Here is a 21,327-nt window from a genome sequence, read left to right on the forward strand (position 1 = left end):
AGGCTTGATTACGCATCACTGGGGACAAACTACCTGCCCTCCAGGACACCTACACCAACCGATGTCACAGGAAGGCCAAAACGATCATCAAGGACAACAACCACCCGAGCCACTGCCTGTTCATCCCGCTATCATCCAGAAGGCGAGGTCAGTACAGGTGCATCAAAGCTGGGACCGAGAGACTGAAAAACAGCTTCCATCTCAAGGCCATCAGACTGTTAAACAGCCACCACTAACATTGAGGGGCTGCTGCCAACATACTGACTCTAATCTCTAGCCACTTTAATAATGGAAAAATGGATGTAATAAATGTACCACTAGTCACTTTAAACAATGGCACTTCATATAATGTTTACATACCCTACATTACTCATCTCATATGTATATACTGTACTCTATGCCATCCACTGCATCTTGCCTATGCCGTTCTGTACCATCACTCATTCATATATCTTTATGTACATATTCCTATTCATTCCTTTACACTTGTGTGTATAAGGTAGTTGTTGTGAAATTGTTAGGTTAGATTACTTGTTAGATATTATTGCATGGTCGAAACGAGAAGCACAAGCATTTCACTACACTCACATTAACATCTGCTAACCATGTGTACGTGACAAATAAAATTTGATTTGATTTAATGAATAAGATTACATGGAGAGGAAGACCTGATCCTAGATCATAATGAATAAGATTACATGGAGAGGGGGACCTGATCCTAGATCATAATGAATCAGATTACATGGAGAGGAGGACCTGATCCTAGATCATAATGAATCAGATTACATGGAGAGGGGGACCTGATCCTAGATCATAATGAATCAGATTACATGGAGAGGGGGACCTGATCCTAGATCATAATGAATCAGATTACATGGAGGACCTGATCCTAGATCATAATGAATCAGATTAGATGGACAGGGGGACCTGATCCTAGATCATAATGAATCAGATTACATGGAGGACCTGATCCTAGATCATAATGAATCAGATTAGATGGACAGGGGGACCTGATCCTAGATCATAATGAATCAGATTAGATGGAGAGGGGGACCTGATCCTAGATCATAATGAATCAGATTACATAGAGAGGAGGACCTGATCCTAGATCATAATGAATCAGATTACATGGACAGGGGGGACCTGATCCTAGATCATAATGAATCAGATTACATGGAGAGGGGGACCTGATCCTAGATCATAATGAATCGGATTACATGGAGAGGAGGACCTGATCCTAGATCATAATGAATCAGATTACATGGACAGGGGGGACCTGATCCTAGATCATAATGAATCAGATTACATGGAGAGGGGGACCTGATCCTAGATCATAATGAATCAGATTACATGGAGAGGGGGACCTGATCCTAGATCAGCACTCCTCTGGGACACTGCCTATATAAAACCGAACAGAAACAGAACACACAGTTGTAAAGTTATAGTTACAGCAGGTGTTTACTGCCATCTAGTGGAAGATACCAATATAACACTTTATTATCAGGGTGGGGAGGCAGCTGAGCTGAAACATAACACATAGTTGTAATGTCTAGTTACAGCAGGTGTTTACTGCCATCTAGTGGAAGATACCAATATAACACTTTATTATCAGGTTGGGGAGGCGACTGAGCTGAAACAGAAAGTAAAGTTGTTCTTTTGTTCAGGATCCATTTTGAGACGACAGAGCAGAAAACAGTATATGGAGATTATTGAAAAATAAAGTAAGTATTTCTGAACAATAATCTATTCTAATGGACAGAGTAAGAGAATGAATACCTGGAATGAGATATTACTAGATAGTAGAACTGCTACTTGAGCTGAGTTGCTGACAGACAGCAGTTTTCAGAGTGTAAACTAATCAGTAGTCCTACATGTTATCAGTAACACGTCTGGTAAAGATGGTGGAGGAGCTTTTCAATGATATGGTTTAATGTTTATCTCAGGGTTTCTCCATCCTTTTGTTCTTACCAGCACTGACACACCTGATTCAACTAATCATCAAATATTCTAAGACAGTTTAATATTTGAGGCAAACAAATGAACATTCTCAAATTAAAACCTTTTGGGTTTGTAGGACTGCTTACAATTATTAAAGTCCTACAGTAACTTACATTTTGGAGGAAATAAACACAGCTAAACTTGGTATCGAGTAAATTATATGTTTATCAAAAATAATGTAAGAGAGATGTCTTGAAGAGACGCGTCTGGGATTAGAACTCTGTGTCTCTGCTACAGTGGGAAGTTTGTTTTGCATGGCCCGGTGCTACAGGTGGGTGGACATTTATTTTAAGGACCAATGGAATGGTCTAAAATGCGCAAACTCTGCTCACCCGGGGAGCCGGGCAATGCAAAACGAATTCACCCAGTGACCGTTACTTTATTTCCTCATATGAAACTGAAAGTAACTTTGTAGCCGACGCAGTTCCAGAATGTCTGTTGAAACTGTGTCTCATATGGAACGTTAGAACAGTGGTGGAAACAGAACTCAGTTCCAGAATGTCTGTTGAAACTGTGTCTCATATGGAACGTTAGAACAGTGGTGGAAACAGAACTCACTTCCAGAATGTCTGTTGAAACTGTGTCTCATATGGAACGTTAGAACAGTGGTGGAAACAGAACTCAGTTCCAGAATGTCTGTTGAAACTGTGTCTCATATGGAACATTAGAACAGTGGTAGAAACAGAACTCAGTTCTCAAACTGGAGTAAAAGTAAAGATTCCTTCATAGAAAATGACTCAAGTGAAAGTAAAATATTAATTCAGTAAAAGTCTGAAAGTATTTTGTTTCAAATATAATTAACTATCAAAAGTAAAAGTAAAGTTGTAATAAAATAAAAAAATATGAATCAAACCAGACGGCACAATCTTCTTGTTATTTTAATTTATGGATAGCCAGGGTCACACTCCAACACTCAGACATCATTTAAAAACAAAGCATTTGTGTTTAGTGAGTCTGCCAGATAAGAGGCAGTAGGGATGACCAGGGATGTTCTCTGTTTAGTGAGTCCTCCAGACCAGAGGCAGTAGGGATGACCAGGGATGTTCTCTGTTTAGTGAGTCCTCCAGACCAGAGGCAGTAGGGATGACCAGGGATGTTCTCTGTTTAGTGAGTCCTCCAGATCAGAGGCAGTAGGGATGACCAGGGATGTTCTCTGTTTAGTGAGTCCACCAGATCAGAGGCAGTAGGGATGACCAGGGATGTTCTCTGTTTAGTGAGTCCTCCAGATCAGAGGCAGTAGGGATGACCAGGGTTGTTCTCTGTTTAGTGAGTCCTCCAGATCAGAGGCAGTAGGGATGACCAGGGATGTTCTCTGTTTAGTGAGTCCTCCAGATCAGAGGTAGTAGAGATGACCAGGGATGTTCTCTGTTTAGTGAGTCCTCCAGATCAGAGGCAGTAGGGATGACCAGGGATGTTCTCTGTTTAGTGAGTCCTCCAGATCAGAGGCAGTAGAGATGACCAGGGTTGTTCTCTGTTTAGTGAGTCCTCCAGATCAGAGGCAGTAGGGATGACCAGGGATGTTCTCTGTTTAGTGAGTCCTCCAGATCAGAGGCAGTAGGGATGACCAGGGTTGTCCTCTTGATAAGTGCGTGAATTGGACCATTTTCCTGTCCTGCTAAGCATTCAAAATGTAAGGAGTACTTTTGGGTGTCAGGGAAAATGTCTGGAGTAAAAAATACATCATTTTCTTTATGACTGTAGTGAAGTAAAAGTAAAAGTTGTTAAAAATATAAATATTAAAGTAAAGTACAGATTCCCCCAAAACTACTGAAGTAGTACTTTAAAGTATTTTACTGAAGTACTTTACACCACTGCATTAGAAGACAGATAAATGTGTTGATTTGAAGGAAATATGGGCAGATTCTGGTAGGTCGGCTACGAACTATTATAAAGTTAGGTCGTCGTCAGACATTCAACAGTCACTGTAGGTTTGAGCTACAGTATGATCACTAATCATGCCGACCAACCTGATGGTCTCTGTTGGAAATGTTGTGGCCTAGTTTATAAATATCTGGCATTACTCATCTCATATGTAGATACTGTATTCTATACTATTCTACTGTATCTTAGTCTATACATTACTCATCTCATATGTATATACTGTATTCTATACTATTCTACTGTATCTTAGTCTATGTATTACTCATCTCATATGTATATACTGTATTCTATACTATTCTACTGTATCTTAGTCTATGCCGCTCTGACATTGTGACCAATAACATTTGACTTGATTTAGATTACACTATATTATTTGATTTGATTTAGATTAGGCTATATATACAACATGACCAAAAGTATGTGGACACCTGCTAGTCGAACGTCTCATTCCAAAATCATAGGCATTCCTATGGAGTTGGTCCCCCCTTTGCTGCTATAACAGCCTCCACTCTTCTGGGAAGGCTTTCCACTAGATGTTGGAACATTGCTGAGGGGACTTGCTTCCATTCAGCCACAAGAGCATTAGGGAGGTCGGGCACTGATGTTGGGTGATTAGGCCTGGCTCGAAGTCAGCGTTCCAATTCATCCCAAAGGTGTTCGATGGGGTTGAGGTCAGGGCTCTGTGCAGGCCAGTCAAGTTCTTCCACACCGATCTCGACAAGCCATTTCTGTATGGACCTCGCTTTGTGCACAGGGACATTGTCATGCTGAAACAGGAAAGGGCCTTCCCCAAACTGTTGCCACAAAGTTGGATGCACAGAATCGTCTAGAATGTCATTTTTATGCTGTAGCGTTAAGATTTATCTTTACTGGAACTACGGGGCCCGAACCATGTAAAACAGCCCCAGACCATCATTTCTCCTCCACCAAACTTTACAGTTGGCACTATGCATTCGGGCAGGTAGCGTTTTCGAGGCATCCGCCAAACCCAGATTTTTCTGTCGGACTGCCAGATGTTGAAGCGTGATTCATAACGCTAAAGAACACGTTTCCACTGCTCCACAGTCAAATGGCGGCAATCTTTACACCAATCAACCCAATGCTTGGCATTGCACATGGTTATCTTGTATGCGGCTGCTCAGCCATGGAAACCCATTTCATGAAGCTTCCGACGAACAGTTATTTTGCTGACGTTGCAGTTTGGAACTTGGTATTGAGTGTTGCAACCGAGGAGAGACCATTTTTATGCGCTTCCGCACTCGTTGGTCCCTGTGAACTTGTGTGGCCTACCACTTCACGGTTGAGCCGTTGTTGCTCCTAAATGTTTCCACTTTACTTCACATCCTATTTCTTCACTGTTGAGCCGTTGTAGATGTAGATTGCATGGCGGTCTGCTCGATTTTATACACCTGTCAGCAACAGGTGTGGCTGAAATAGCCGAATCCACTAATTTGAAGGGGTGTCCACATACTTTTGTATCTATAGTGTAGATTCTCTGTCCTGCTACTGGAAGGAGTATAACATTATGTGAACTGATCTGAACAGGTTTAGGCTGGTCATCTATGATATGTAGGTTATATACAGTACATTCTCTGTCCTGCTACTGGAAGGACTATAACATTATGTGAACTGACCTGAACAGGTTTAGACTGGTCATCTATGATATGTAGGTTATATGCAGTACATTCTCTGTCCTGCTACTGGAAGGACTATAACATTATGTGAACTGATCTGAACAGGTTTAGACTGGTCATCTATGATATGTAGGTTATATACAGTACATTCTCTGTCCTGCTACTGGAAGGACTATAACATTATGTGAACTGATCTGAACAGGTTTAGACTGGTCATCTATGATATGTAGGCTATAGCCGAGGTATAGACCTTGATCTGCATATCACTAACAAACTGCTATTATACATTATAACCTAGTCTACTTTACATAATATAACATCTACATATCACTAACAACCCACTACTATACATTATAACCTAGTCTACTTTACATAATATAACATCTACATATCACTAACAACCCACTACTATACATTATAACCTAGTCTACTTTACATAATATAAAATCTCTTACTTGATGCAAAAAACGTTTCTGAATGGATCAATGATTTCCCCTCAGATCAATCATGTCCGTTTTAGCCCTTCTGTCTATATTCTCAGATACGTTAAGAAAATAACAGATTGAAAGACAATAAATATCCTGTTTTTGATTAATACAATAAATAGTCTGTTTTTGATTAATACAATAAATAGCCCACCTTTAAATAATAAAATAAGAATTTGTTCTTAACTGTCTAGTTAAATAAAAAAAAGGTGAATAAAAATAAGTGTGAGACATGGCCTTGTGCTGCTGTACTGTCTAGAACTACCTTAACAGTGACTTATTATTATTATTATTATTATTGACAGTTACCATGGAGAAGAGATGTCACATCTACATATTCATGTGATTGTATGAAATCACCTGACTGTTTCTATGTCTGTTAGTAAATGTTTTATAAGAGATTATTAATAAATTATAACAATTGACATTCAATAATTACTGTGTTAACCACAACCAACATGCTGGATCTCTGTTTAGGGGTCAGTTCTCTAAAATGAGTCTCTCTGGGGAGAGAGATGAAGGGGACCCTGCCTCAAAAATGAGACTCTCTGGGGAGAGAGAGGGAGGACCTGACACCAAAGCTAAGAGGTGAGATGACAGTTGTGTTTAGGAATTATTTTGAGTTTCTTTCAAAAATGCCATTTCCAAAAATGTTCACATTAGTTGTTTTAATCAGAAATGGTTGCTTATGGCTTATTATTTAACAACATGATGTTGGTTGCTTATGGTTTATTGTTTAACAACATGATGTTGGTTGCTTATGGTTTATTATTTAACAACATGATGTTGGTTGCTTATGGTTTATTATTTAACAACATGATGTTGGTTGCTTATGGTTTATTATTTAACAACATGATGTTGGTTGCTTATGGTTTATTATTTAACAACATGATGTTGGTTGCTTATGGTTTATTATTTAACAACATGATGTTGGTTGCTTATGGCTTATTATTTATCAACATGATGTTGGTTGCTTATGGTTTATTATTTAACAACATGATGTTGGTTGCTTATGGCTTATTATTTAACAACATGATGTTGGTTGCTTTTCCTCCAAAGGGAGAACTTGAAATAACACGATGTAGAGAATTAAATAATCAAAAGAAAAACGTGTTTATTTTACACTCTCAGAAAATAAGGTTCCTTCTAGAACCAAAAAGGCTTCTATCACTTCATTAATATATGGAATCACTAAAAGTGATATATATGTTTGGGTTCAGTGAAGAAGAACATCTAGAGTTCTGATCAAAAAAAGGTTAATGTTTTGAGGATGTGAACCCAGCAGTCCTCCAGTGGTCAGATCAAGTCCGTCTGTATTTTCCAGCACCCGGCCTGGGATTCGAACCAGCCACCTTTCAACCACAAGTCCAATTCCTGCCACAGCTACAACTCTTTAGCCTTTGGGCGAAAACCTGAGTTAATCTTCAGAAATAAGCATGAGTTAATCTGCCAAAATTAAGACAAAATGGTATCACTTGCCAAAATCAGTGCCAAAAGCACAAGACATACTGTTGCATGTAGGTCTACATTATTTATGGATTGATCATATAGAAATATAAAAACATTATTATAAACTACTACAAAGCAATTACATGTGGCTCAGGAACCACTGACTGACTGCATTATTTTATAGTAATATCAAGACACCTGCTGTTAACTCTTAACTACTTAGGACAGCTGCTGTTAACTCTTAACTACTTAGGACAGCTCACGAGGTGTCCTAAATATCTGCTGACTAGGTGGGACTAGAGACTTCATGCATAGCTTTAATTTATACCCATAAGTGTAAAATGTCTTTATTCTCAGCACTTACACGACCAATTTTCTACTCTGAGACACTTTGGCGATATGGACCCAGATCTCAACATATTGTTATAAAAAAAACAGAATGTTTGTTTTACATAATAATAAAAAATGAATATTACTAATGTAACCCACTGTAAAGACTGGGTTTAGTTGATTGTGTTGCACTGATCATGTCCGCGTTCTGGAACTGTCCGCGTCCCCGTACAGAACTGTCCGCGTCCCCGTTCGGTGTGGCGCCAAGGAGATTGTCCGGTTACGCGCAGATTGGACTGAGGTGATCTTGGGGAATAACGACGGAGTTTGTTACAGTGTTGAGACACCGAAGTTTACTGTTCAATTTGCTTTTTTCTTTACGGTCAGGGACAGTGTGAGTGTAGCAAGATCATTTTCACTCTCTATTCTTTTTTTATTTTGTGGTTCACCGGATTCATCATCGAGACGAAAGACAGACGAACGACCTGCTAGCTAGTCGGTACAGTCGGTACAGCTCAGTAAGCTAGCTAGCTACTCTACCAGCAGCATCCTAGTTATCCTAGCTAGTCGGTACAGCTCGGTAAGCTAGCTAGCTACTCTACCAGCAGTATCCTAGTTATCCTAGCTAGTCGGTACAGCTCGGTAAGCTAGCTAGCTACTCTACCAGCAGCATCCTAGTTATCCTAGCTAGTCGGTACAGCTCGGTAAGCTAGCTAGCTACTCTACCGGCAGCATCCTAGTTATCCTAGCTAGTCGGTACAGCTCGGTAAGCTAGCTAGCTACTCTACCAGCAGCATCCTAGTTATCCTAGCTAGTCGGTACAGCTCGGTAAGCTAGCTAGCTACTCTACCAGCAGCATCCTAGTTATCCTAGCTAGTCGGTACAGCTCGGTAAGCTAGCTAGCTACTCTACCAGCAGCATCCTAGTTATCCTAGCTAGTCGGTACAGCTCGGTAAGCTAGCTAGCTACTCTACCAGCAGCATCCTAGTTATCCTAGCTAGTCGGTACAGCTCGGTAAGCTAGCTAGCTACTCTACCGGCAGCATCCTAGTTACCATAGCTACCACTACATCATCACCGGCTGTCTGCATTTCTTGTGGACCGATGGAGCTCCCCGGTTGTTTCTTCCACCTGTTAAATCCCGGTGAGGCTTCTCCCTCTCTCGTTGACGGATGCTGGCTACCTCTGTCCGGTTCTCCTCTCTTCACGAGATGGACGGTAACTTTAGTGTTTAAACCCTCTGTGTCCAAGGACCAAACTTTTGAATATTATTTTATTGTATATTATTATGTAGGTATTGAACACCGGGTAAATAATCACTAGTCAGAACCTCAACCTCATTATACATTCATTATAAAAATCAGCTTAATATCTGATATTGTGAGTAAACAACCTCGAGAGTGCGTCTTCCAGCCCTCCAATAAATTACATCATTCAACCCTCCCGGTTAGTAAATTTACCTCAACATGCCCCCGGAGAAGGCAGAGTAACGACACCAGCCTTTTAGCGGGGCTGACAGACTGACTACAACGCTCGCGTCGCAAATTGAATCTCGTTATTAAAAATGCAACACTGCTCTCGCGCCAACGAGCGTCTAGAAGTCAGTTCTATTTGTGATGCAGTTCGCGCTGCATCTCCTCATTGGTTTATAGACGCAGGTACCCACGTGCCATCTCCTCATTGGTTTATAGACGCAGGTACTCACGTGGCATCTCCTCATTGGTTTATAGACGCAGGTACCCACGTGCCATCTCCTCATTTAGCAAAAAAACATAACATAAACATAACTTCTTTAAACAATAAGAGCTAATTTACGAACATTTCTAAAAATGGATATATGGCTTTTTTTTTTTTCTTCTTATGTTTCCCCATCTGAGCTCAGATTAGATGAGAGATGTAATGTTTGTTGTGTTGAAGACCAATCAAGCAGGAGAGACCAGCCTCCCCTGTTCCCAGCTGTGTGTCCATGAAGAGTGACCAGTCTATGGAACCTCCTATGAAGTTTAGAGAGGGAGACTTTTCTACTGAACAAAGGTAAGAAGAACTCATGAGTCAGTGAGTTAAACAACACTGTCTCTAGTCATTTCTCCTCTCCCATTTTCCCATTTATTGTTGTTTTCATAATCCATAGGCTAATCATTTTATCCAATTTCATAGTCCTAAAACAATATTAAACAAACACAACATTCCCTCCGTGTGTTTGCGTGTGTGTGTGCGTGTGTGTGTGTACTCCCTGGATGAGGAGATGTAATCTCATGTTTTGTCCACAGAAACCAACAGGAGAGATCAGAGTCAGAGATTCTCAGTGGTCAGTCTTCCCAGAGTCATCAAACAGACCTGGCCTCCATATTCAGTGTATGTGGTCCTGTTATGTACATTTGTTTTTGTTTACCTCAAGTAAAGTTGATCTGTCAATCATTCATTAATGTGTTAATGAGAAAGCATTTATTCTCTTGCTTAACTTATTTACTTTATTTATTTCAGTTGCTTGAAGAGAAAATTATGACATTTGTGAAGAACGAGCTGAAGATGTTCAAGGGGATTCTTAGTCCAGAACTCCCAGAAGGCTTTGAGAGTCAGAAGCAGGATAAGGAAGTGGTGGATGCTGAAGATGAGCAGCAGGAGAGCAGTGCCAGAGAGGGGGCTCTGAAGATCACACTGCACATCCTGAGGAAAATGAACCAGAAGGAGCTTGCTGACACACTGGAGAAATGTAAGATCTGTCTGCCTCATGTTGAATGCCTTTTTATAACATTTAAAAGCTGTAGCTAAAGTACAGCTAAAGTAGCTGTGTAACTCAATGATATTGTAGCAGCCTTAACACAACACCTAGTGACCTCATCAAGTAGCAGCAGGGATGTGTTGTGGTGATTCATTTAGAGAAAGAGAGAGACAACATTATAATACCATCAATAATACCAATAATAATATAATCAGTCACACCAGTCTGTAATGCATTATGAAAACATTTACACATTTATACAGTCAGTTAAGAGAATAAATTATTATAATGTCAAACTTTATAACAGTCCTACAATACTGTAGACATTAAAACAGACGTAATATTAATATCCTGTGTTATTTCTAGATTCAGATGAGCTCGCTGTGATTTGCCAACGTGAACTCAAATCTAATCTAAAGAAGAAGTTTCAATGTGTATTTGAGGGGATCGCTAAACAAGGAAACCCAACATTTCTCAATAAGATCTACACAGAGCTCTACATCACAGAGGGTGGAACAGGAGAGGTCAATAATGAACATGAGCTGAGACAGATTGAGACAACAACCAGGAAACAAGCAAGACCAGAGACTGCAATCAAATGTAACGACATCTTCAAACCCTTAACTGGACAAGACAAACCTATCAGAACTGTGCTGACAAAGGGAGTCGCTGGCATTGGAAAAACAGTCTCTGTGCAGAAGTTCATTCTGGACTGGGCTGAAGGAAAAGCAAATCAGGATGTCCAATTTGTATTTTCATTTCCTTTCCGGGAGCTGAATTTGATGAAAGAGGACAAACACACTTTCATTGAACTTCTTAATCACTTCTCAATGGAAACCAAACAATCAGGAATCTCCATCTACAACAAGTTCAAAGTTCTGTTCATCTTTGATGGTCTGGATGAGTGCCGACTCCCCCTAGACTTCCAGAAGAACAAGATCTGTTGGGACGTCACAGAGTCAACCTCAGTGGATGTTCTGCTGACAAATCTCATCAAGGGAAATCTGCTTCCCTCTGCTCTCCTCTGGATAACTACCCGACCTGCAGCAGCCAATAAGATCCCTTCAAGGTGTATTGACCAGGTGACAGAGGTACGAGGGTTCAATGACCCACAGAAGGAGGAGTACTTCAGGAAGAGATTCAGTGATGAGGACCTGGCCAGCAGAATCATCTCACACATAAAGACATCAAGGAGCCTCCACATCATGTGCCACATTCCAGTCTTCTGTTGGATTTCTGCAACAGTCCTTGAACACATGCTGAAACATAAGAGAGAAGAGATGCCCAAGACTCTGACTGAGATGTACACACACCTTGTGGAGTTTCATACCAAACAGAAGAATGAAAAGTATCTTGGGAAAGAAGAGACAGGTCCACACTGGAATAAAGAGAGCATTCTGTCACTGGGAAAACTGGCTTTTCAACAGCTTGTGAAGGGCAATCTGATTTTCTATGAAGAAGACCTGAAAGAGGCTGGCATTGATGTTAATGAAGCCTCAGTGTACTCAGGATTGTGCACACAGCTCTTTAAAGAGGAATGTGGGCTGTACCAGGACAAGGTGTACTGCTTCGTACATCTAAGCATTCAGGAGTTTCTGGCTGCTGTATATGTGTTTCTCTCATTCAACAACAACAATGAGAATCTAATGGACAAACTGCAAACAAACGACGAGCCTGAAGTTACTTTCTACAAGAGTGCTGTGGATAAAGCCTTACAAAGTGAGACAGGAAACCTGGACCTTTTCCTCCGCTTCCTTCTGGGCCTCTCACTGGAGTCCAATCAGAAACACTTACGAGGTCTACTGACAAAGACAAGAAGCAGCTCACAGAGCCATGAAGAAACAGTCAAGTACATCAAGGAGAAGATCAGGGAGGATCTCTCTCCAGAGAGGAGCATCAATCTGTTCCACTGTCTGAATGAACTGAATGACCATTCTCTAGTGGAAAAGATCCAAAGATACCTGAGATCAGGAAGTCTCTCAAAACCCAACCTGTCACCTGCACAGTGGTCAGCTCTGGTCTTTGTGTTGCTGACTTCAGAAAAGGAGCTGGATGTGTTTGACCTGAAGAAATACTCCAGATCAGAGGAAGGTCTTCTGAGGCTGCTGCCAGTGGTCAAAGCCTCCAGAGCTGTTCTGTGAGTAAATACAATGACATTCAAGTACTAATCAGCTAGAATAAATATTCAGTTTAGAGAAAAAAAGGTATTATAATATGTATATAATATTATATTGATAAACATATTGAATAAATTCATTGATTTTCACATTAGTATAACATTATGACCATACGATTCTAGAAGACAGAGGATGAATCTATATGTTGTTTGAGAGAATAAACCAAATGCATCTGCCATTGTCCTTCTACACTACTGGTGTTAAATTAACAGTATGTTTGTGAAGTCATGATGATCTCTTTGTCAGGCTGTCAGGCTGTGGAGTCACAGAGGAAGGCTGTGCTTCTCTGGTCTCAGCTCTGAGGTCAAACCTCTCACACCTGAGAGAGCTGGACCTGAGTAACAATGACCTGAAGGATTCAGGAGTGAAGCTGCTCTCTGCTGGACTGGGGAATCCCCACTGTAAACTGGAGACTCTGAGGTCAGTATTATCAGATATGAAAGCACTTTATGTGTGTAGTTCTCCCATTTGAAAAAGTCGTAATTAATATAATTTGCAGTTTGTCTCGGTTGTGTTTTGGATGTTTTTCCTAATAGAAACTGAGTGGTGAATAATGTCCTGTCATTTTGGAGTCACTTCACTTGTATTGTCAGTAAGAATAGAAGATGTTTCTGAACACTTCTACATTCATGTGGATGCTACCATGATGATGAATAATCAGGAATGAATCGATGATAATGATGAATGAGAAAGTTACAGAGGCACAAAGATCAGACCCCCTCTGTTATTGGTAATGGTGAGAGGTTAGCATGTTTTGTTGTAGCCTCTGTTATTGGTAATGGTGAGAGGTTAGCATGTTTTGTTGTAGCCTCTGTTATTGGTAATGGTGAGAGGTTAGCATGTTTTGTTGTAGCCTGTTATTGGTAATGGTGAGAGGTTAGCATGTTTTGTTGTAGCCTCTGTTATTGGTAATGGTGAGAGGTTAGCATGTTTTGTTGTAGTCTCTGTTATTGGTAATGGTGAGAGGTTAGCATGTTTTGTTGTAGCCTCTGTTATTGGTAATGATGAGAGGTTAGTATGTTTTGTTGTAGCCTCTGTTATTGGTAATGGTGAGAGGTTAGCATGTTTTGTTGTAGTCTCTGTTATTGGTAATGATGAGAGGTTAGTATGTTTTGTTGTAGTCTCTGTTATTGGTAATGGTGAGAGGTTAGCATGTTTTGTTGTAGCCTCTGTTATTGGTAATGGTGAGAGGTTAGCATGTTTTGTTGTAGCCTCTGTTATTGGTAATGGTGAGAGGTTAGGATGTTTTGTTGTAGCCTCTGTTATTGGTAATGGTGAGAGGTTAGCATGTTTTGTTGTAGTCTCTGTTACTGGTAATGGTGAGAGGTTAGCATGTTTTGTTGTAGTCTCTGTTATTGGTAATGGTGAGAGGTTAGTATGTTTTGTTGTAGCCTCTGTTATTGGTAATGGTGAGAGGTTAGCATGTTTTGTTGTAGTCTCTGTTATTGGTAATGGTGAGAGGTTAGCATGTTTTGTTGTAGCCTCTGTTATTGGTAATGGTGAGAGGTTAGCATGTTTTGTTGTAGCCTCTGTTATTGGTAATGGTGAGAGGTTAGCATGTTTTGTTGTAGCCTCTGTTATTGGTAATGGTGAGAGTTTAGCATGTTTTGTTGTAGTCTCTGTTATTGGTAATGGTGAGAGGTTATCATGTTTTGTTGTAGCCTCTGTTACTGGTAATGGTGAGAGGTTAGCATGTTTTGTTGTAGTCTCTGTTATTGGTAATGGTGAGAGGTTAGCATGTTTTGTTGTAGTCTCTGTTATTGGTAATGGTGAGAGGTTAGCATGTTTTGTTGTAGTCTCTGTTATTGGTAATGGTGAGAGGTTAGCATGTTTTGTTGTAGCCTCTGTAACTTTCTCATTCATTATTATTCATGATTCTTTCATGATTTTTCTTATTCATGGCATCATCAGGATTAATTTATTATTGTTTAGAAACATGTTATCTACTCTCTTAGACAGAGAAGTACTCCACTCATCATCCACCATTTTATTATTGGGCAAAACACAACCAAAACAAACTGCAAATGCAACCAACGAGTTTACGACAAAAAACTAAATGTGTCTTAAAATACCCTCAAATTAAAGGTGACATTATAAACTGTCACCTCATATGAAACATTTGACCTCAAATCCAAAAATGTTGGAGTATAGAGCCACATTTGAAATGTTAGCTTCACTGTCTAAATAGATATGGTGTGGACTGTATACTCAATACAATCTAAATCTGATACCTCACTGTCTAAATAGATATGTTGTGGACTGTATACTCAATACAATCTAAATCTGATACCTCACTGTCTAAATAGATATGTTGTGGACTGTATACTCAATACAATCTAAATCTGATACCTCACTGTCTAAATAGATATGGTGTGGACTGTATACTCAATACAATCTAAATCTGATACCTCACTGTCTAAATAGATATGGTGTGGACTGTATACTCAATACAATCTAAATCTGATACCTCACTGTCTAAATAGATATGGTGTGGACTGTATACTCAATACAATCTAAATCTGATTCCTCACTGTCTAAATAGATATGGTGTGGACTGTATACTCAATACAATCTAAATCTGATACCTCACTGTCTAAATAGATATGGTGTGGACTGTATACTCAATACAATCTAAATCTGATACCTCACTGTCTAAATAGATATGGTGTGGACTGTATACTCAATACAATCTAAATCTGATACCTCACTGTCTAAATAGATATGGTGTGGACTGTATACTCAATACAATCTAAATCTGATACCTCACTGTCTGTCTTTTGACTGATACTGCTTTTTAAACTGGTCTGGTCAGTCTACTATAATATTTGTACTATACATGTTTCTATCTGCAGGCAATACTTTGATCATTTGTCATTTCAAATAATGATACATTAGTTTCTGAATAGATATGGAATGATTCAGGACACTGATATATCTGAATATGTACAAAAATATACTGCCACTATTTTCACCACCAAAGAATATCAGTGTGATTTTAATATGATTTGACTCTTTGTCAGGATGTCAGGCTGTCTAGTCACAGAGGAAGGCTGTGCTTCTCTGGTCTCAGCTCTGGAGTCAAACCCCTCACACCTGAGAGAGCTGGACCTGAGTAACAATGACCTGAAGGATTCAGGAGTGAAGCTGCTCTCTGATGGACTGGGGAATCCCCACTGTAAACTGGAGACTCTGAGGTCAGTATTCCTGTAGTTGGTCAACAAGTGATAACTGTTCACCAGATCCACATGTGTTTACCAGACACACATAGTCCACACTATATGTGTTTGGACAGTGAAGCTTACAGTTTTAAATGTGGTGCTCCAGCATTTTGGATTTGAGATATAATGTTTCATATTAAGTGACAGTACAGAATGTAACCTTTTATTTGAGGTTAAAGGTGAGAGGTTAGTATGTTTTGTTGTAGTCTCTGTTATTGGTAATGGTGAGAGGTTAGCATGTTTTGTTGTAGCCTCTGTTATTGGTAATGGTGAGAGGTTAGCATGTTTTGTTGTAGCCTCTGTTATTGGTAATGGTGAGAGGTTAGCATGTTTTGTTGTAGCCTCTGTTATTGGTAATGGTGAGAGGTTAGCATGTTTTGTTGTAGCCTCTGTTATTGGTAATGGTGAGAGGTTATCACGTTTTGTTGTAGTCTCTGTTATTGGTAATGGTGAGAGGTTAGTATGTTTTGTTGTAGCCTCTGTTATTGGTAATGGTGAGAGGTTAGCATGTTTTGTTGTAGTCTTTGTTATTGGTAATGGTGAGAGGTTAGCATGTTTTGTTGTAGTCTCTGTTATTGGTAATGGTGAGAGGTTAGCATGTTTTGTTGTGGTCTCTGTTATTGGTAATGTTGAGGTTAGCATGTTTTGTTGTAGCCTCTGTTATTGGTAATGGTGAGAGGTTAGCATGTTTTGTTGTAGTCTCTGTTATTGGTAATGGTGAGAGGTTAGCATGTTTTGTTGTAGTCTTTGTTATTGGTAATGGTGAGAGGTTAGCATGTTTTGTTGTAGCCTCTGTTATTGGTAATGGTGAGAGGTTAGCATGTTTTGTTGTAGTCTCTGTTATTGGTAATGGTGAGAGGTTAGCATGTTTTGTTGTAGCCTCTGTTATTGTTAATGGTGAGAGGTTAGCATGTTTTGTTGTAGCCTCTGTTATTGGTAATGGTGAGAGGTTAGCATGTTTTGTTGTAGTCTCTGTTATTGGTATTGGTGAGAGGTTAGCATGTTTTGTTGTAGCCTCTGTTATTGGTAATGGTGAGAGGTTAGCATGTTTTGTTGTAGCCTCTGTTATTGGTAATGGTGAGAGGTTAGCATGTTTGTTGTAGCCTCTGTTATTGGTAATGGTGAGAGGTTAGCATGTTTTGTTGTAGCCTCTGTTATTGGTAATGGTGAGAGGTTAGCATGTTTTGTTGTAGCCTCTGTTATTGGTAATGGTGAGAGTTTAGCATGTTTTGTTGTAGCCTCTGTTATTGGTAATGGTGAGAGGTTAGCATGTTTTGTTGTAGATACTTCACTGTCTAAATAGATATGGTGTGGACTGTATACTCAATACAATCTAAATCTGATACCTCACTGTCTAAATAGATATGGTGTGGACTGTATACTCAATACAATCTAAATCTGATACCTCACTGTCTAAATATATATGGTGTGGACTGTATACTCAATACAATCTAAATCTGATACCTCACTGTCTAAATAGATATGGTGTGGACTGTATACTCAATACAATCTAAATCTGATTCCTCACTGTCTAAATAGATATGGTGTGGACTGTATACTCAATACAATCTAAATCTGATACCTCACTGTCTAAATAGATATGGTGTGGACTGTATACTCAATACAATCTAAATCTTGCAAAAAAATTACTGCCACTATTTTCACCACCAAAGAATATCAGTGTGATTTTAATATGATTTGACTCTTTGCAGGCTGTCAGGCTGTCTAGTCACAGAGGAAGGCTGTGCTTCTCTGGTCTCAGCTCTGAGGTCAAACCCCTCACACCTGAGAGAGCTGGATCTGAGCTACAATCACCCAGGAGACTCAGGAGTCAGACTGCTCTCTGCTGGACTGGAGGATCCACACTGCAGACTGGAGAAACTCAAGTATGTAGAGGGTTTATGTCAATGTTCATATCAGACATGTTTGACTTATCAGGCTAGTTAAGACAAAAATTCTGACCACCACTTGGACAAAGTTATATGCTGACTGTGTGTGTGTGTGTGTGTGTGTGTGTGTGTGTGTGTGTGTGAGTTCATGTGTATCCCTCAATGACTGTCTGTTCTTCTGCTTACCGCTACAGTGTGGAACATGGTGGAGAGTACACAACGAAACCTGGACGAAGAAAATGTGAGTGTTGACTGCTGTGAAGAATATGACTAAGAATAAGTCTTAATTCAAGTTAAGTCAAAGACCACCATCATTACTGACTTGGTCATATTAAATATCAGCTGTAGTTCTACAGAAGCAGAAATCAGGGACACCAAAGTTTACAAAGAGTTGCTTTGACAATGTGTGTGTGTGTGTGTGTGTGTGTGTGTGTGTGTGTGTGTGTGTGTGTGTGTGTGTGTGTGTGTGTGTGTGTGTGTGTGTGTGTGTAATTAATGGGAATAAGTGTGTTTTATATTACCATACAGTATAACATATGATCATTCAACAAGTCTCAAGTTACCTTAACTTCTCCTTTTGATACCTAGAAACATCTACATTAAATGAATTAGTGAAAAGTGAGTTAACATTCTAATGTGAATGATGATGATTTCTAATATTGTGTCTGGTTTCATCCATCAGATGTCTGTGATCTCACACTGGACCCAAACACAGTAAACAGACACCTCTCTCTGTCTGAGGAGAACAGAAAGGTGACATGTAGGACAGAGGAGCAGCCGTATCCTGATCACCCAGAGAGATTTGAGGACTGGGAACAGGTGCTGTGTAGAGAGGGTCTGACTGGGCGCTGTTACTGGGAGGTAGAGTGGAGTGGGAGAAGGGCTGTTATAGGAGTGACATATAAAGGAATCAGCAGGAGAGGAGGGGCTAATGACTGTTGTTTTGGATGCAATGACAAGTCCTGGAGTCTGATCTGCTGTGACAACAGTTACACTGCCAGTCACAATAATAATCACACTACTATAGACGTCCCCCCCTCCAGCCCCCACAGAGTAGGAGTGTATCTGGACTGGCCAGCCGGCACTCTGTCCTTCTATAGAGCCTCCTCTGACACACTGACCCACCTGTACACATTCACCTCCACATTCACTGAGCCCCTCTATCCAGGGTTTAGGGTTTGGTGGGATGAAGGCGGCTCAGTGTCTCTCTGTCAGTGAAACACACACACACACTGGACAATCACACACACACACTGTACAATCACACACACACACACTGGGCAAACACACACACACACTGGACAATCACACACACACACATACACACACACACACATACACTGGACACACACATACTGGACAAACTCACACATACACTGGACACACACTGGACAAAGACACACACACACACACACACTGGACACACACACACACACACTGGACACACACACACACACGCGCACACACACATATACACACACACACACATTGACACACACAATGGACACACACACACGCACACTGGACACACACACACTGGACACACACACATACACACACTGGACACACACACTGACACACACACACTAACTGGACACACATACACACACTGGACACACACTCACACACATACACACACTAGACACACACACACACGCTAGACACACACACACTGGACACACACACACACACTGACACACACACACACACTGGACACACATACACACACTGGACACACACTCACACGCACACACACGCTAGACACACACACACTGGACACACACACACACTGGACATACACACATACACACACTAGACACACACACACACACGCTGGACACACACACACGCTAGACACACACACACACACACTGGACACACACACATACACACACTGGACACACACACGTTGGACACACACACACACACACACACGCACACACACTGGGGACACACACACACACGCACACACACTGGACACACACACACACACACTGGACACACACACACACGCTGGACACACACACAAACTGGACACACACACACACACACACACACACACACAAACTGGACACACACACACTCACGCTGGACACACACACACACAGACACACTGGACACACACACACACACACACATTGACACACACACTGGACACACACACAAACACTGGACACACACACACTGGACACATACACACACACTGGACACACATACACACTCTGGACACACACACACACTCTGGACACACACACACACTCTGGACACACACACGCTGGACACACACACACACGCACGCTGGACACACACACGCTGGACACACACACACACGCACGCTGGACACACACACACACACACACACACACTGGACACACAGACGCTGGACCCACACACACACTGGTCACACACACACACACTGGACACACACACACACGCTGGACACACACACACACGCTGGACACACACACAAACTGGACACACACACAGGCACTGGACACACACACTCACGCTGGACACACACACACACGCTGGACACACACACAAACTGGACACACACACACACGCTGGACACACACACACTGGACAAACGAAAACACACACACACTGGACTCACACATCTGCTGGACACACACACTGGATACACACACACACAAACTGGACACACACATCTGCTGGACACACACACTGGATACACACACACACACACACTGGACTCACAGACACACTCTGGACAAACAAACTTTATATAGTTGTTTATCCTTGACCCAGGACCTCTTACAACAACACTGTTAAAATACAATGTGATCATGTGTTGTCTTTTATGTTGAACAACTAATTATACAATTATATATAATTATATATGGACATACGCTCCATAGTTGTATAATTATATCTGGACATACGCTCCATAGTTGTATAATTATATCTGGACATACGCTCCATAGTTGTATAATTATATCTGGACATACGCTCCATAGTTGTATAATTATATATGGACATACACTCCATAGTTGTATAATTATATCTGGACATACACTCCATAGTTGTATAATTATATATGGACATACGCTCCATAGTTGTATAATTATATATGGACATACACTCCATAGTTGTATAATTATATATGGACATACGCTCCATAGTTGTATAATTATATCTGGACATACGCTCCATAGTTATATAATTATATATGGACATACACTCCATAGTTGTATAATTATATATGGACATACGCTCCATAGTTGTATAATTATATCTGGACATACGCTCCATAGTTATATAATTATATATGGACATACACTCCATAGTTGTATAATTATATCTGGACATACGCTCCATAGTTGTATAATTATATCTGGACATACGCTCCATAGTTGTATAATTATATCTGGACATACGCTCCATAGTTATATAATTATATATGGACATACACTCCATAGTTGTATAATTATATATGGACATACGCTCCATAGTTGTATAATTATATATGGACATACGCTCCATAGTTGTATAATTATATCTGGACATACGCTCCATAGTTGTAC

At 40.5% G+C, this 21,327-nt stretch overlaps 1 protein-coding gene across 1 annotated transcript in view; it reads left to right on the forward strand.

The window, feature by feature from the left end:
- The window catches only part of LOC110485296 (NLR family CARD domain-containing protein 3-like), a 373,592-nt gene that overhangs the window by 26,541 nt on the left and 325,724 nt on the right, over positions 1-21,327 (forward strand). Inside the window, exons 4-5 of the mRNA XM_036942522.1 lie at positions 6,476-6,586; positions 9,694-9,810. Of these exons, the coding sequence (XP_036798417.1) occupies positions 6,476-6,586; positions 9,694-9,810 (228 nt within the window). The remainder of the gene's footprint in view (positions 1-6,475; positions 6,587-9,693; positions 9,811-21,327) is intronic.

This window comes from Oncorhynchus mykiss, chromosome 13 (assembly GCF_013265735.2).
Source record: "Oncorhynchus mykiss isolate Arlee chromosome 13, USDA_OmykA_1.1, whole genome shotgun sequence".
Lineage (NCBI taxonomy): Eukaryota > Metazoa > Chordata > Actinopteri > Salmoniformes > Salmonidae > Oncorhynchus > Oncorhynchus mykiss.